Genomic DNA, 17566 nt, shown 5'->3' with positions numbered 1-17566 from the left:
AGTCACACACACAGACACACATACACACACACACACACACACACACACACACACACACAGTGCCCAGGCCACGTGTGGCAGCTCAGACCGCTGTGCCCAGTTGCTGCAGCCACTGCAGGTCTGAACAGTGGAGCCCCACGGAGCTGCTCAGCCCCTTCTCTGACCTTGACTTGGAATCAACGACCGGAGGGCCATAGACCTTCCCGGAGCGTCAGCCCCGGCCACTGTCCACTGTTTGCTGCAATAACACATCTGCACTGTTGTGAGAGCAGCCAGGAAACAGAAGCAGCTGGAGACGCCCACGCTTTCTATTCCTAAGGAGAGCAGATGGCTCACTCCTCTCACAGAGACCTGGCTGGTGGCCCTGATGGAGCTTGGCTATGAGAGTCCCCCAGGATCTCCCCTCACCTTGGACCTGCAGTGAATATGAACACAGGAAGATGTTCCACCTGCAGGCTCTGGCCTCTGATTCCTAGCCCAGCCACTGAGAAATTTCAGAAGGAAGAAGGAAGCGCCTAGAACAGCCACCCACAGGTGTCCCAACACAGGCCGTCCTGACACCTGGATGCGCACCTTTGGCTCAAGTGAGAATTTATCCCTGCAAAGCCTCTGGGTCTTATCATATGGATGACCTGCTTGGGAATTTCTTGCAAAAGCTGAGAGCATTTATGGGAACTCAATAGACAGAAGAGCAGAACAATGGCAGCTGCCAGACCAGGGCAGAATAGGTCAGTGCAGCTGGGAGCTAACTCTTGTTTCCCCCTTCCAGAACATTCTTTTTCTCAGTGCTGGGGTCACACATGCTAGGTCAGTGCTCCACCACTGACTGATGACTCCCAACCCCCAATGGTTGAGTTTTTCAAGCAAAAGTTAAGTATTCTGTTTTTTTTCCAAGAAATACACAGAACACTAAGAGTTTGCCATGTGGCAAAGATTGAAAGCTTCGTGGGAAAGGTCTCCGGCATTCCACGCACTCAGGTCAGGCCAGAAGAGAAGCAGTTAAATGGGAATAATACAAGAACTTAGGAGGTGAGAGAGGACCAGAGTGTCCAGCTGTGGAAACAGATCCATGAGCAAAGTGTTAGAAACAGCAGGTTGGATTGGGGTCAGCAGGAATTTATGTCATGCATCTGACAGGTATTGCAGATCACCTTAGAGTCACCAATGAGCTGCTGTCCATTGTGGGCCTTCAGGGTAGTGATGTATCAATCATGTAGAAATTCCTTTTCCTGAATCTCTGACCCCCGTGACTAGTATGCCAAGGAACACGGCTTGGGAACTACGCTTGCCCCTCCCACAACAACAGGCAGTAGTGATGGTAGCATGGGAGGGACGCTCCGCCTCTCCACTTTTCAGAGTCTGTGCATCTGAGCTGACCTTCCAGGAGACTAGTTTCCCATCCTTAGGACACATGGAGACACAGGCAGGGTGGCCAGAGTTGTGCTGCTGCTGCCTCTAGAAGGTAGGAATGTGAGCAGTAGGTGCAGAGTGGCAGGGCATGTGGGAAGGAAAGAGCCTTGCTGAGTGGTGTAGGACCACTCTCTGGGTTAGTGTGGGATGGCCCTCCGGGTTGGTGTAGGTTTACCCTTCTATGCTAGTACAGCATCAGCCTCTGAATTAGAGCTTCTGTCCTCTCTCTGAATCACACAGAAAGCTTTTCAAAAATACAGATGGGGTCCAGGAAGCTGTCACCTCTGGGCAGGTGGTCTTGAGTTGTATAAGAAAGCCAGGTGAGCGGAACCAGAGGAATCGGGTCAGTAAAAAACAGCATTCCTCCAAGGCCTCTGCTTCAGTTCCTGCCTCTAGGTTCCTGCTTTAAGTTCCTGCCCTGGCTTCCGTCCATCATGAACCCTTTCCTCCCCAAGTTTCTTTTCTCATGGTGTTAATCACAGCAACAGAGAGCAAACTAAAATGGTCTGTGTGTTGATACTCTCCGTACCCCATGCTCATCCTGGGTTTGATTGACATTAGCACACCGGTAGCTCATGAAGTTTTGGCCATTGGTGCACCTCATTTTGGAAACTCTTTTCAGATTCTTTGTCCATTTTTTGTTGGATTAACTGTCTTTTTATAATTGATTTGTAAGCACTCTTTACATATGCTAAACATGAATTCCTTACCACATCCATGGTTTGCTTATGTGTTCGCCTCTTCCTGGGATGGCCTCTCCCTTTGGTGGTGAGGTGTAGCTTGCTCTTGGGTCTTCCGTTCACCTTCCTAAGAAACTGCTTCATACTTACCCCACTCTGCCCTTGTCCTCTTGCTCTGAATCTTCGAAAAACTTCCACTCTGCTCTCAGAGGTGCTCATTGAGTTTGTCAACTCTTTGTTTGGCGTTATGGTTTTGAGACAGGCTCTTGCTGTGTACTCAAGGCTAGATTCGAACTCATGATCCTCCTGACTCAGCTTCAAGTGCACTGAGCCTAGCAGCCCATGCTTGCTTTCTCTTTGTTTTTCCCTTTTATCCTGACAGTTTCCCTGTTCGGTCCTAGCTGGCCTCTCTGTGTGGACGAAGCCGGCTTAACACTCACAGTGGTCTTCCTGCTTCTGCCTCCCGAGTGTTGGGATTAGAGATAGAGGCCACTACGCTCAGCCTCTTCGCGTTCTTAAAACCAAGTCACTTTTTTTTTCCTAGAGAGGGGATTTCCAGTTTTGAAAATGCATCACTTTAAACACATGAATGCCCTGGATCTTGCCCAAAGTTTAAACCGAATGTTCAGGAGAGGTCTCTTTCTTCCACCCCCAACAGAGTGTGAGATGCAGCAGGCCAAGGGCTCCATCGATCTGATCTCCTCTGGGCCTGGGGTGGCTGCAGCTGTGAGGCAGTCCAGCCATTTCGGCTGCTTGTGCACTTCTGGGGGTATATTTAGGCTGTTCCTATTTAGCACTCCCAGAATAGCCATCGTTTTTGGTTTCTCAATCGTCCTCTTAGTTTTTGTTCCTTCCTGCTTCAAATTGAGAGTGACATATGACATATTTGATTTCCAAACCCTCCCCCTGTTCCTGGAGTCTGCCCTTTTAACTGGCATCTAGGCCTTCTGGATGTGAACGCAATGTGGCCCTCAGTGGTATCCCATCCAGACTTCCTGGGGGTGGAGAGCACCATGGCTAAGACAGAAGTCCCAGCATGCTTTGATCACCACTGCTTACGTTCAGAAAGAAGTGTGTTGTGAATTATAATATACTGGGATGAGGAGCAACTTGTGCCGGCCTGTATCATTTCTGGGGATTCAGATGACTTTGTAATCAACTGCTTCCTGACCCCGGGGATGCTCACAGTGAATGTTTAATCTATTTCTGGGTGCCAACCAGCCCCAGGATGGTGGAATTGAGTCCCTTTGGCCCATTTTGTCTGCTCCATGAGTAAAGCACACCGTACTTTGAGGATCCTGGCTGAAATGGGTTTGGAAGCCTCGGGTGCTATTTCTAGAATGGCTCCTGACCTGTAGCGATCCTCCCTACTTTACATACAGCTAATCCCAAATTAGACTCCTGCTGTCAGTGGAGTATCTGATGCCTGCTCCCTCTAGGAAGTCAAGGTTAAACCAAAGCTCGTGAGCTTCCTTTGTGAGCGCTGAAAATAAATTGAGCTCAGCACAGAGACTCCAAGGTCAGTTCTCAGCTCTGAGACGGACCCGGAGACCAAGCGGTGGGTGTCCTGGCTTGCTTTCTGTCGCTGTGTAAAACACTGGCCAAAAGCAACTTCTAGGAAGAAAGGGTTTATTTGACTTACACGTCCAGGTCACAATCCATCATTGAAGGAAGTCATGGCAGGATCTCAAGCAGGAACCTGGAGGCAGGAACTCAAGCAGAGACCATGGAGAGCGCTGCTTACTGGCTTGCTTCCCTCTGGACCACCCCTTTTGTGTGTGCTGACCCTGAGGAAATGTTTCCCGGAAGATTTCACCTTGATGATGCTGGTCTATTACTAACCACCTCAAATTCCACCCCAGCTAACCAGCACCGATGGTCTCAGTAAAGTCAAGGTTTCACTCAAGTGGTGCTGGTCTCTTGTTCGTAACAGCTGATGCTTCTGCCCCAGCGACAGAAACCTAAGACAGTGGGTCCATGCTGGTTTCTTTTTGCTGGGAGAGCTGGTTGAAGGAAGAAAAAGTATGTGAATATAGAGAGCTATGTGGTGATATTGTGTTCCCCAATATATTGTGCACCCTAATAAACTTATCTGGGGTCAGAGAACAGAACAGCCACTAGATAGACATAGAGGCCAGAAAATGGTGGGCACACACACCTTTAATCCTAACATTCCTAACGCAGAGACCCATCTGGATCTCTGAGTTCAAAGCCACACTGGAAACAGCCAGGCATGGTGACTCACGCCTTTAATCCCAGGAAGTGATGGCAGGAAGCAGAAAGGCATGAGGACCAGGAACTAGAGCCTGTTAAGCTTTTAGGCTTTCCAGCAGCAGTTCAGCTGAGATTCATTCTGAATGAGGACTCAGAGGCTTCCAGTCTGAGGAAACAGGATAAGCTGAGGGACTGGTGAGGTGAGGTAGCTGTGGCTTATTCTGCTTCTCTGATCTTCCAGCATTCACCCCAATACCTGGCTTCGGGTTTGATTTTATTTATAAGACCCTTTAAGATTCGTGCTACAGAGCTGGGCTTTTGATGGTGGCAAACACCGAGTTGAAGAGAGGGGTGATGTAGGTCGTTTTCTCACTGCCTGGACGAAACATGCAGCAAGCAACAGAAGGGAAATGGGGCTTCTGGCACCTTCAGGGGCTATGGCCCACCGTGGTGGGGAAGACACGGCCGCCCAAGAGTGAGGAGGCTGGCCACATGTGTCCACAGTCAGGAAGCAGAAAGAGATGAATGACGGTGCTCAGCTCGCTTTCTCCTTCTTATGGCGCCAGGAACCTCAGCCCATGGGTTGGTACCACCCACAGCTAGGCTGGATCTTTCTACTTGGGTTTAACCTAATCTAGAAACTCCCTCATAGGCACAGGCAGAGGCTTGTCTCCTGGGAGCTAGAGCCTGTCTAGGTAACTGTATTAATACCACAGGTGAATACTAGACTACGCCACAGTGTTGGTGTTCCGTTTGTGTTTTTACATATCAATCCAAATAAATCAGTCCATCCTGGTAAATGTTGATAAATGGCATCTAACAGCTTAAAGGGTTCACAAAGACCCATTCATACAAAGGGTGGTCCACAAAGTGTTTCTGTTGTTGTTGCTTTATTACTCTTTTGAGGGGGTCTGCCACCAAATCATACACAGAGGCTTATTCTTACTTATGAATGCCCAGTCTTGGCTTGGCTTAGTTTATAGCCAGCTTTCCTTATCTTAAATTATCCCATCTACCTTTTGCCTCTGGGCTTTTCCCATTCTCTTACTTCTATAAATCTTACTCTTACTCCATGGCTGGTTGTGTAGCTGGGTTGTTGGCCCCTGATGTCCTCCTCCATCTCTCCTTCTGTATATTCTCTCTGCCTGCCAGCCCCACCTATCCTTTCTCCTGCCTCGCCATTGGCCATTCAGATCTTTATTAGACCATCAGGTGTTGTATACAGGCACAGTAGCACAGCTTCACAGAGTTAAACAAATGCAACATAAACAAAAGTAACACACCTTAAAATAATATTCTAGCCAGGCGGTGGTGGCGCATGCCTTTAATCCCAGCACTTGGGAGGCAGAGGCAGGCGGATCTTTGTGAGTTCGAGGCCAGCCCGGTCTACAGAGCAAGATCCAGGAAAGGCGCAAAGCTACACAGAGAAACTCTGTCTCAAAAAACCAAAAATAATAATAATAATAATAATAATAATAATAATAATAATAATATTCTACAACATGTTTCTAACAGTGTACTGAAGCTAAGGCCAGACTTGATGTGCTGAAAGGGACAAAATAGTGTGTGTCTCAGGTTCTTCTCTGGCCCTTCATCGCTTCCCACTCTGTCTTGGTGTGGGGGCTTCCCACAGCCCACATAATTCTAGGTGTCAGGTTCCCTAGTGACCTGAGGAGCCAGGGCACCTGAGCTCAGGACACAGACCACACATGTCTAAAGAGCCAAGGCATCAGAACTTGGGATATAGAACACAACTCATACCTGTGTAAGGGTCCAGGGCACCTGAGTTCAGGACACGCAACATAGCCCACACACCTGTCTAAGGGTCCAAGACACCTGTGCTCAGGACACAGCCCACACACCTAAGGGTCCAGGTCACCTGAGCTCAGGGCACAGCCCACACACCTGTCTAAGGGTCCAAGACACCTGTGCTCAGGACACAGGACACAGTCCACACATCTATCTAAGGGTCCAGGGCACCAAAGTTCAAAACACAGGACATAGAGCACACCTGTCTAAGGGGCCAGAGCACCTGTGCTCAGGACACAGGGCACAGCCCACATATCTGTCATGGGCAGAATCTGCCACAGTGGCTTTTCCACTTATGCACACAAGAGCCCAAGGCAAAATCAAACAGACAGCTCAGCAGGGGTGAGGGGACAGGGAAGAGGAGGAAGGTAGCAGTGAGGTGGATTGAAGGTGGACGCATCTGGAAGGCAAGACTGCTTCTCTGTGCTAACCCAGTGGAAAGTGGTTCCATCTAAAGGCTGTAAGGATGGTCCCCCATGAAGATCCCTGGGTAGATGCTCCTTCATCCTGCAGGAGGCAACTGATGCTGCCCTCAGAAGCACTTTGTGCATTATCCTGTTCTGTTACTGGCATGCTCCGGAATACTGTAGTACACGCACACACACACACACACACACACACACACACACACACACACACACACACACACACAAAGAAGAAAGAAAGAAAGACAAATAAATAAATAAATAAATAAATAAATAAATAAATAAATAAATAAATAAAAGGACCTGGGCCTAGAAAGATGGCTTAGTCAATAAACTGCTTGCCTCATAAGTATGAGGACCCAAGTTCAAATCCATCCCCAGCACCCACACAAAAAGCCAGATGTAACAGCATAATTCTGTAATCCCAGCACTGGGAAGGCAGAGATGGGAAGATTCTTGGGGCTTGCTAGCCAGTCAACTTAGCCAAACCAGTGAACTCTGGGTTTAGAAAGAGACTCTGTCTCAAACAAATATGGTAGAGAGAAATTGAAGACACTCAAAGTCAACCTCAGACCTCCACACACAGGTGCATACCTGCATATGCACCTGCATGTAGGAATGCGCATACACACACACACACACACACACACACACACACACACACACACACACATACACACTATAGAAAATGAGAGTAGACATTAACTGTATTTCTAAGAAGATGGAGAGAGCAATGTCTTTAAAAGCATGACCTGAAAAGCTTTTATATAACAATTGCAATTGTCTATTTTAAAAAGGGAAAGCGGTCTCAGCCTTGTTTTACACACTGCTCCTGAAGACATCTCTTTCTCTTATTAGCCTTAGCACATCTTAGAGAGGCAGGTTTTCAGAACCTTTACGCTGTTGTGAGCATCAAGACTGCTACCACCCATTCTGGGGAACTGAACTTCTAAAAGGAGACGACCTTCTCGTACGGCTCACTCCCAAGGAGAAGGAGAGTGAATCACTGTTTCTGCTTGTAGTCGTCAGAAAACTCAACCATTAAAAAGATGAAAATGGTTGCTGGTTTGGATTTTTCTGGATGTGTGCGATAAATAGACCGACAATATATGTACCATATATGTATTGAATGATACTATGTGATCTACGTATGATGGGGTCCGTGTTGGATACGAAACACAGTTTATGTTTTTCTCCTAAATATTATTTTTATGGTTAGGTAATTTATTTTGTCATTCACACTCCATTCTTTTCTCTGAATACTCTTCACATTCTTTTTCATTTTCCTGTTGGCTGACGTTTCCAACTCATCACTACAAACAGAACCTAAGTGAGTGTATTTGCAATATATCTTTATTTATGTCAGATGATTTTTTTTAAATTTTTTTTTTTTGGTTTTTTGAGACAGGGTTTCTTTGTGTAGCCATGACTGTCCTAGAACTAGCTCTGTAAACCAGGCTGGCCTCAAACATACAGAAATCTGCCTGCCTCTGCCTCCTGAGTGCTGGGTTTAAAGGTGTGTGCCACCTCTACCTGGCCAGTTTATTTCTTTGTTCAAAATTTTTCAAGAAGATATCATGGTTAACTTACATTTAGATTTAGCTTATTATTTATGTGTAAGTGTGTAGGTCTATGTATACATATGTGCACATGCATGTCCGTGTTCTTGGAAACTAAAAGAGGACATTAGAGCCCTGGAGCTAGAGTTACAGGCAATTGTGAGCTGCCAGACATGGGTACTGGGAACTGAGCTCAGGTCCTCTGGAAGAGCAGTAAGAGCCCTTGACCACTGGGCCATCTTTGTAGGTCTGTGATAATTGACTTTAATGGTCAGCTTGACACAACCTAGAATCACTAGGGACGAGAGTTTCAATAAGGGATTGTTCACACTGAGGTGGCCTGTGGGCATGTCCATGAGAGGTTGTCTTGATTGCCTTAATTAAATGGGCAGTATCATTCCTTGGCTTGGGGCCTTAAACTGTATAAGAGTAAGAGATCAAGTTGAGCACAAGCAAGCAAGCAAGCATGCATGCATACATTCATTTCTCTTTGCCCTTGACTGAGGATATGATGTGACTAGCTGTTTCCACTTCCTGTCACCTTGACTTCCCCACAATGAATTATGAGCTAAAATAAGAATGTTCACGGGGATAGGAAGAAGAGCACCACACCCATAGGTGCTATTTAGCCAGGGAATGGGGCTTGTGGACAGTTGGTATTATTGTATGTTGTATTTTGTCTCTTTGCAACCCCCACACCAGGGCTCTGTCACAGGTGGGAAACGATTCCCAGTGTCCATGGTCCTGGAGTCATCTGGTATTCTTAGGATGGCTGCTGTGACAGAGCTGGTTCAGGCATTGAGTAGGTTTGGCCCTTTCCTTGACTTACTAACCTAAGCACGGAGTCATGGAGGGGAACCATGACCTAAGGCTGGAAAGAGTCCATCTGGGATATGAGGGACCATGTGCAGAGTGGGGTGACCACTTCATTCAAACCAACTGGGATCTCACTCTGCAGAGCTCTGTGGGAACTACAAAGAACATCATGGGTTTCTGAGGCCTGTCCCTGAGCGTCTCAGCTAATCCTCACTGCACCTATCTCTAGACATGCTCTGCAGGGCCCCTCTCAAGTCCCATTTCCACCTTTCTGTGACTGCACACACTCCCCTGTTCTGAGATGATTGTTCAAAGGTCGGAGCAAGGGTCCTGCTTTAGAGTTGACAGCCCAGAGGTAGGTGACTCTGGAAGATGGCCTCTGCTTTCAGGGGGGCAACATATATGCCAGACCCCAGAAGTCAGCCCTTCTGAGACTCCACATGTCTAACTTTGAGCCCCAGAGTTCTTGTGGAAGGTTCTAGGCAGCTCCTCACTTGGGGAAATGGGGTGCAGTAGGAGCACTGTCTTTCAGCTCCCAGATACCTTCCTTTTGCTTAAGTTGAGGCTAATTCTAGTTGGGTCCCCTTGATTCACCCTTGGAAGCCAACACCAGCAGAAGGGTGGGCCCTGGGTGGCCAAGGATCAGATGTAGGTCAGTATTCTACAGCCTGCACAGAGGCGGCAGCCGAGGAATCTGAGTCCAGGCCAGCTGTGGTCGATGAGTCACCCGGACACGGGCAGCAGCTATTTCTGAACTAAACGGAATCATATCTCCCTCCTCACCTTGAGGGGGCCTTGGTCTTCTAACACACTTCCCTGAGGTCAAGGCAGGAAGAAGCTGAGGGTGAAGTTGGAGAAAGTCCTCCTGTGTGCTTTCCCCAGCCATGCCCCATGCAGGCAGGAAATAACAGCTCAAAAGACGGGAGCAGACAATTCCAGAAAATTCTAGAATTTGGAGTTGCAAGAACACCCTCCCTCCCTCCCTGCCTGCCTCTTTCCCTCCTCACTTCTGTCTTCCTCTTCCTTCTCTCTTTCTCTCCCTTCCCCCTCTCCCTTCCTCCTTCCCCCTTTCCCTCCTGTCTCTCCTTTTTCCTTTCTTTCTGCTTCCACAGAACAACTACTACAGAAGCCACATACTGTGTAAGACACAGGATAGGACAGAAGATTGCCTCCCCGTGCCATGCCCAGCAGGAGAAAATGAAAACAATGCCTGTGGGTGCCGGGTCTAAGTGTTACAAGCACGCTACATCCATGCCTCCCTTTAATGGGTTTTCTTAAGGTGAGAGGGCTAAGAACAAAACTGAGGTCTATGCCCAGGAGTCCGACTGATAAGAGCACTCTTTTCTGAACTGATCCACACTGCTGGAAGGACTTTGTGGGAGATCCTGTTTTCCTTTCTCTATGAGGGAAGGATATGCCATATCTCCAGGACCTGCTGTATGTAAAACAATGTGTCAGTCTCTGCACATCCACTCTTCATGATGGCCACCAGACAGATTTCTACAGGTTCTAGGGAAGGGAGTCCTGTCTCCCCAGGTGCCAATCCCAGGAAACACAAATGTTTTGCTCCCAGCCATTGCATGCTGAGCAAGCACTCCACCGTTGTCCTATAGGCCTTAAATATTTTGACTCTCCCTACACAACCCAAGCTTGTCTTGAACTTAGGATCATCACTTCAACCTCCTGAGTAGCAGAGAGTTACAGATTTGTGCTACCAGGCCCAGCTTCCAGACAGCTCCCTCCGCTCAGCTCTCACATGCCTGGCTCTGCCCTCCAGAAGGCCACCACCTGATGCCACCCCTGGGCACATGGAATGGGGCCCTGACAAGGAGTCACAAAGCAAGCAGGTACCCTGCTCCAACCTCTCTCTGCTTGTGTTCAGTCTGACCCTAGCTCTAGGCTTCAGCTCAGCACTAGGGTGAGGTATTATCTCACATGGGGTGGCTGGGGCTGGTTTGGAGGATGGAGGGATAGAGCTGGAAGTCCAGCAGTGGCATCCAGTGACCACATCTTTATATACCCTCATCCTAGAGAAAGATGAGCCAGTTGGTTGCTCCTGAGAAAAGAAAGGGCCATAGGGTAGTGGGGAGGGGCACCCAGTTCTCACTCAGGTGGCTCAGATTCCCTTGACCTTGGACCAGACTGCAAGGGACTTCCACATTCTGACCCCTGGAGGGAGCAACTGCCCCGTGCTGACCTGAGTTTCTCAACCAGAGTCGAGCCCTCTTCCCTGCTGGACAGGCCAATGCAGGCTCCACCCTGAAAGCTTCCACGGACTGCACTCTGGTTCATCTGCTTCCTGGAGCCTCTTTAAGTGATTCTTTTTAAGTACTGGTAACCACAAAAATAATTTGTTATTCTTAACTATTTAATTCTGTGAAGGACAGTGTTGATGTTTCACAGTGAATTAATTGAAGTAGTCTGCCTGCCTTCCCACTCCTGAAAACCTTCCTGCATTTAAAATTTTTAAATTTTCAGCACACTAAATAAAAGGCTTTACAGGACCTGCTGTAGACAATAAGTAGACAATAATAAGGACAAACACACAATGGGAAGATGGCTCAGTGGGTAAAGCATTTGCTGTGCAAGCATGAGTACCTGAGTTCAAATCCCCAGAACTCACAGAAGAGCTGGCCATGTAGCTTGAATGCCTGTAGTCCCAGTGCCCCTACGGGGAAACGAGAGGCAGAATCAGAAGAACATCGAGAAGCTCTCTGTTGGCTCACCTGATGTACAGAGCCAAAAAAAAAAAAAGCCAGAAGCCAAGACAGAATGTGAGGGCTGACACTGGAGATTGTCTTCCAACTTCCACCACACAAACACTATGACGTATGTGTGCCAATGTTCACACACACACACACACACACACACACACACACACACACACACACACACAATAAAATTAATTAATTAATCATAATAAGCATTTGTTTGTACAACAAGCAGATAGAGAATGGCCATCCTATACTGGAATATTCCCATGTGATGAAGATAATACTTTAATTATACATTTGTGTTTGTACACATACACATACTGTATATACAGCTAAATGCATCTCTATCTATGTGCCTCATTTACGGGCATACACATTTATGTGTAAAGGTTATGTTATCTAATGCATTTCCCCCAATTTTTAGCATAATACGTGGCTCACAGATGGTCCAAACTCATCCTTTTTAGTGTATAATTATTTTCTGTATGTAGGCATTGAACCCAGAGACCCAGACTTGCTGGGCAAGCCCTCCATCACGGAGCGATGTCACAGGCCTCCTTTTAGTTTCATTTGGGGACAGTGTATCACTAAGTTGCCCAGGCTGGCCTTGAAGTCACTCTGTAGCTCAGAAAGGACTTGACCTTGTGGTCCTACTGCCCCAGCTTCTGCATGCCACCATGCCTGGATAATGTGCAGCTTTACTGTTGTTGTTAATTTACTTATTTTATGTGTATACGTGTTTTGCCTTCATGAATGTCTGTGCCATCATATGTCTGGTGCTCTCAAAGTCTTGAAGAGAGAGTCTGATTCCCTGGAACTGGAGTTACAGATGGTGATGAGCCTCCATATAGGTGCTGGGAATAAAACCTGGGTCCTCTGGAAAAGCCGTGCTCTTAACCAGTGGACAATCTCTCCAGTGACTAGTGTACATTTCTGCTAAGTGTAAAATGCATTTCTAACTATATAAACACAAAAACAGCGAGACAGCTGTCTGCAGAAAGAGTCTGCTGTCACTGGACATGTGCCGAAGGGCAGCATTCCGAGATCTATGGTGATTCCATACACCCCAAATTTCATAAGGCATGTTATTGTATCTATAGTTTTAGAAACTTTCTTTTAGCTCTGATACAGTTTCACAATCCAAACCTAGCAGACATGCCAGGAGATAAAAGGCCTAGCATGCACATCGCCCTGTTCCCATCCTCAGCTCCAGGAAACCTGAGCTTATCTTCAGAGAGGAAGAAATACAGTTGAGGATGCGGAGATGGCTCATTCTGTAAAGTACTTGCTTTGCAAATCTAAGGACCAGTGTTCAGTCCCCAGAACCCACACTTTAAAAGCTGGAGGTGGTGACTTGTGTTTTAATCCTTGGGGCCAGCCTGACCTACTTGTCCAGTTTCAGACCAGTGAGAGACCCTACCTTAAGCAAACACAACAGGTGGTCCTTGGGGAGCAATAGGTGAGTCTTCTAATCTCAGTCTCAATTGTGTGCATACACGTGCAAAAACCTGCCACACAAACGCAGACACGTGGAAGGGTAGAGCCTGGTGATGGAGTCTGACCTTCTCGTTCCAAGAGTAGAATCTAGGCCAGAGCGACAGAAATGGTGGCTCAGGGTGACTGACCACTTCCTGTTGGCAAAGTTGCAGCTGAACCCAAGCGGTTGGCTCTCTTTAAGACATTTCCCCACGCTTTGATAGTATTCGGGAAGCCTAAGTCTCACTTCAGCCCTGCGGATGGAACACAGATACGTGCATATTACTGCATTTGAGCAAGACTAGGCCTGTGGCTCTCAGAACTGTAACTTTGTCCTGAAAAATCTCCCCATAGGTTGCATTCAGACAACATGGGCGTGAGGACACCCCTGAGCTGAGAGCCTGGTTAAGGATATGGCTTGGCCTTCACTTCATCCAATGTGTCTTGATGTATATCATCACTGTACAGCCTACGACAAATAATTGGACCCCTAAGCTTGTGTCTGAAGAAGGAGATGGCTCTGCATCATCACCTGTAGTGGTCTTGGGTGGGACAAGTTCCCCTGGAGGAGGTGTAGGATGCAGAGGCTACCACTAGAGGGCTCTGCAGGGACCCGGGAATCTCTTCTTTCCCGCAGAGATGAGAGAGCAACCCTGTGTAGATCCTCTCCTGGCTGTTCAGGAGGCTGGGTCAAGAGAAGCTACTTCTCGAAGCTGCTTCCTCTGGACACCTGGGCATATGCAGGTGGACGGCACCAGACACATCTGAAAGGGGCTGCTCTAAGCAAATTTTGTTGTGGTGGTACCACGCTCCGCCTGTATCAGAATGCCCATGACCATTGTGGAGATTGTAATGACGTCATGCAGTGCAATATCAATGCTGAGACAGGCTCAGAAACTCTGGCAATCAATAACCAGAAAATCCGCCTCGAGTCAGATTCCAGGTAGAGCGAGGGACAAGCCCTGGGGTTTGGGCATGAGTGAATGAGAGCCCGGAAGATAGAACAGAAGGCTTGGAGTTTAGGGGCTGTGAGTTCACCAGCAAGGAGGTTGCCAGGGCAACCTTGATGATGCCCGGTGAGGGTTTAATAGTAGCCAAGAAACATCACTCAGGACTGAGTGGCCACTCTCGGGGTGCCTCTCACTGCTTTTAACATTCACTGTTAGCCAGACACTTGTAGTCTCTAGGTGTGGGCACAGTGAAACCAGTGTAGCAGTACCTAGAACTTCCTTTGTGTTCTCCAGGAGTTTGGTCTCTCAAGCCTTTTCTTTCAAAATTTTGTATATAGAGAGACTGGCTGTATATTCATCATGTGCGTGCAGGTGTAGGCAGAGGCCAGAAGAGGGCGTCAGGTCCCCTGAAACTGGTGTTTACAGGCGGTTGTGAGCCACCTCTATGAGTAGGGGGAGGGATGGGGGTGGTAAGACCAGCAAGTGCTCTTAGATGCTAAACCTCTCCAGCCCTCCAGCTTTTGCTTTCTTCTATGGACTTAGAATTTTCTTCCCTGAATAGAGCTGTCCTCGGGGGCAGAGTAAATAATCTTCTAGCCCTCCAGAAGGGAGTGCAAGCTGTGGGGAGCCTCCACCCCACCTCCACCTTCACTCTCTGTGAAACAATTCAGGTCCCCTCCGGCATGGCTCAGGCAGAGTCAACTACCTGCATCATTAAACTGGTGCAACCCAAGGGTTTTACTGCCGAGGGTCTAGCCCAGATTCGCTGGCCCGGTGAAAGGACTCGTGGAGAAAGAGGAAGAGGCCTGAGGCCACAGTCAGGACACGGCTGGGAGCGAGGGAGCGACCGTGGGCGGCAGGGCCGGGCGTCCCGGGGCGGGGGCGGAGCAGGTGAGCCGGCCGGGTGGGCGTGGGGAGTGCACTTGTACGTGACGTTGGAGTTTGCAGCGAGCCGGGAGTAGGAGGCTGTGCGCGCGTGTGTGGAGTGCTGGCTGCGCGGCCAGGAGGATGTGCGCGGCGGGGCGGCCACCGCAGTGAGTCGCGGCAAGAGGAGCGGGCTGCAGCCCGGGGGACCCGGAGGCGAGGGCCAGCAGGAGGCCGCGGGCCTGGCGAGGCGCGCCGCCCGGCCCCAGGATGTAGGCGATCGGCGGCTGCGCTCCTGCTGGCGGCCGGCTCACCATGAAGAAGCACTCGGCCCGGGTGGCCCCGCTCAGCGCCTGCAACAGTCCGGTCCTGACCCTCACCAAAGTGGAAGGTAACGCGCGGCCGCGTGGCGTTGGGGTGGCCGGGCCTGACGCATCTGTCCCTGATCCGGAGGGATACCTGGCTGCTAGCGGGGCGGGGGTGGCAGCTCCGGGACGCTGTCCGCAGTGCAGCGCGTCGCCGCCAGTGGGAACCTGGAGGCTCCAGCTGTCTGGAGCTCCTGCCGGGGTGACATGCTCTTTGCACCCAGGCTCAGACAGCGCGGTGCACCTGGTGGCTCTGCTCCCTTGGGTGCTTTTTCTGACTGTCCCCAAGCTTGTGCCCGCAGGGCAGAAGGGAGGCAAGTGCTAACCAGTGAGCTCGCCTCTCTCTCTCTCTCTCTCTCTCTCTCTCTCTCTCTCTCTCTCTCTCTCTCTCTCTCTCTCTCTCTCTCTCTCTCTCTCTCTCTCTCACACACACACACACACACACACGAGTGGGTGGCCTGGGTGAGGAGCATCCCTCTAGCACCCCACCCCAGGAGCCCAGAGGTGAGGCCCACTGATACTGGAAGCTAGAGGAGACGGGACCTGTCTGGCTAATTGCAGATGGGCAGAGAGTGGCAGGTGAGGGGAATCCCCGCACCAGCCTGGAAAAATGTTCTTATCCAGGCCTGATAGGGTTGAGAGGGGCTCCTAGAGGCCCCCAGAAAGTGTTCCTGCACTGCCTGTCTTTTCTTCAGCACGGAACCACCCCCAGTCGGGGGATGTGAGAGAGAGGGGGCCACGGAGGAGGGCTGTGAGTTACTCAGACACAGCTGTCATTCTGCTGGCCTGAAAGAGGACCTCGCTTTCCAACAGAGAGGGTCCTTCTTAGCTTTCAACTCCTCCCCCGGGAGGCAGCCGCAGAAGGAGGAACTCTGGGTAGTTAACCAGTCTGGCCAGGAGTAGAAAGGAGCACCCCTCTATGGCCCAAGAGCCTCCATCCAAGTCTTTGCTGACTAGGGTAGGCATGGTTTCAAAGACTGGTTTATGCCCACACCCTGAGTTAGGCCTTCTATGGGTCTGTGAGGTCCCTGCATCCACCTGTTCGTTTCTTGTTGGAATAAGCCTGATGACCAGTAGAGGCCGGACAGAGGTGGGTAGGTGTGTTCCCCGCTTCACATTGTATTCATCCTGTTACCTCCAGATGAGAACCATGAGGACCAGAAGGGTAGCAGACTGGTCCAAGACCTACAGCTGCTGCATGGTGATGTAAGAGGGCATTCCCAAACTGTGGGACCCCAAAGTCATCCTTTTTTTTTTTTCAGAATGGCAGTTTGCAGTGACCTGCAGGTCCCTGTTCCTCTTTGCTTTTTCTCTCTCTGTGACTGTCTCCTCCCTCATCATCCTAGTCTCAAGAAAGGCTGGGTCCTGATTATCTGCACCAGAAATTAGCAGAAGTTCCTCTCCTGGGGATGATAGTGTTCTGGGCCTCCTCCCAAGCACATGTGGATGAAGAGGGGACCCAGAAGCTGGAGTAGACACTCAGGAGCTCCTCCACAGAAGTCCAGCACTTCCATCCGCTAGAGAGGCAGGTTGGTTCTCCAGGGCAGCAGCAGGCAATCCCGCAGCACCCCGAGTCAGCTTCAGGGAGGGCAACCCTGAACTCACTGTCAGTGAGGGGGCTCTCTGAGCTGAGTGTGGTAGCCTCAGAAGTGCATTGAAGCGACGCAGCAGCCATGGGGGGAGGGCTCGCCAAGGCCAAGTCTGGAGGTTGCCTTGGGGAATGAAACTGATAGCCCTCTCCCATTACCTTGGTAAACTCAAGTCTTCCTTTCACGCTGTCATGGCAGCCACTTTATCATGGCCATCTCCATATGCGTGCCTGTGGTCCATTGCTAAGTTAGAGAATTAAGACCTGGACAGGTGGAGGATGACTCTGCCCCTGTACAGTGTGGCTTGTATGGATCATGAACCCTGAACCTCGGTTCCTTCAACTGTAAAGCCTGTCTCGGCAGACTGATGAGGAAGGAAATTCAACAAAGGCAAAAGGCAATACCTAGGCCGGGCGGTGGTGGCGCACGCCTTTAATCCCAGCACTCGGGAGGCAGAGCCAGGCGGATCTCTGTGAGTTCGAGGCCAGCCTGGGCTACCAAGTGAGTTCCAGGAAAGGCGCAAAGCTACACAGAGAAACCCTGTCTCGAAAAACCAAAAAAAAAAAAAAAAAAAAAAAAAAGGCAATACCTAGCACTTGCCCATCATACACAGTAGGGGCTGTGTGTGTGTGTGTGTGTGTGTGTGTGTGTGTGTGTCTGTGTACGCATGTGTGTCGGGGGGGGGGATGCTAATC

At 49.5% G+C, this 17566-nt stretch overlaps 1 protein-coding gene across 2 annotated transcripts in view; it reads left to right on the top strand.

The window, feature by feature from the left end:
• The window catches only part of Slc35f3 (solute carrier family 35 member F3), a 250873-nt gene that overhangs the window by 142366 nt on the left and 90941 nt on the right, over positions 1 to 17566 (top strand). The window contains exon 1 of one of the 2 annotated variants that reach the window (XM_052728988.1): positions 14992 to 15308. The exons of the other annotated variant lie outside the window; for it this stretch is intronic. Within the exon in view, the coding sequence (XP_052584948.1) occupies positions 15233 to 15308 (76 nt within the window). The 5' untranslated portion in view covers positions 14992 to 15232. Of the gene's footprint in view, positions 1 to 14991; positions 15309 to 17566 lie in introns of those variants that run through there. 2 annotated transcript variants of the gene reach the window in all.

Source organism: Peromyscus californicus, unplaced genomic scaffold (genome assembly GCF_007827085.1).
Source record: "Peromyscus californicus insignis strain IS unplaced genomic scaffold, ASM782708v3 Scaffold_8__1_contigs__length_139910024, whole genome shotgun sequence".
In the NCBI taxonomy this organism is placed as follows: domain Eukaryota; kingdom Metazoa; phylum Chordata; class Mammalia; order Rodentia; family Cricetidae; genus Peromyscus; species Peromyscus californicus.
This window is presented reverse-complemented; position numbering and strand designations above follow the sequence as displayed.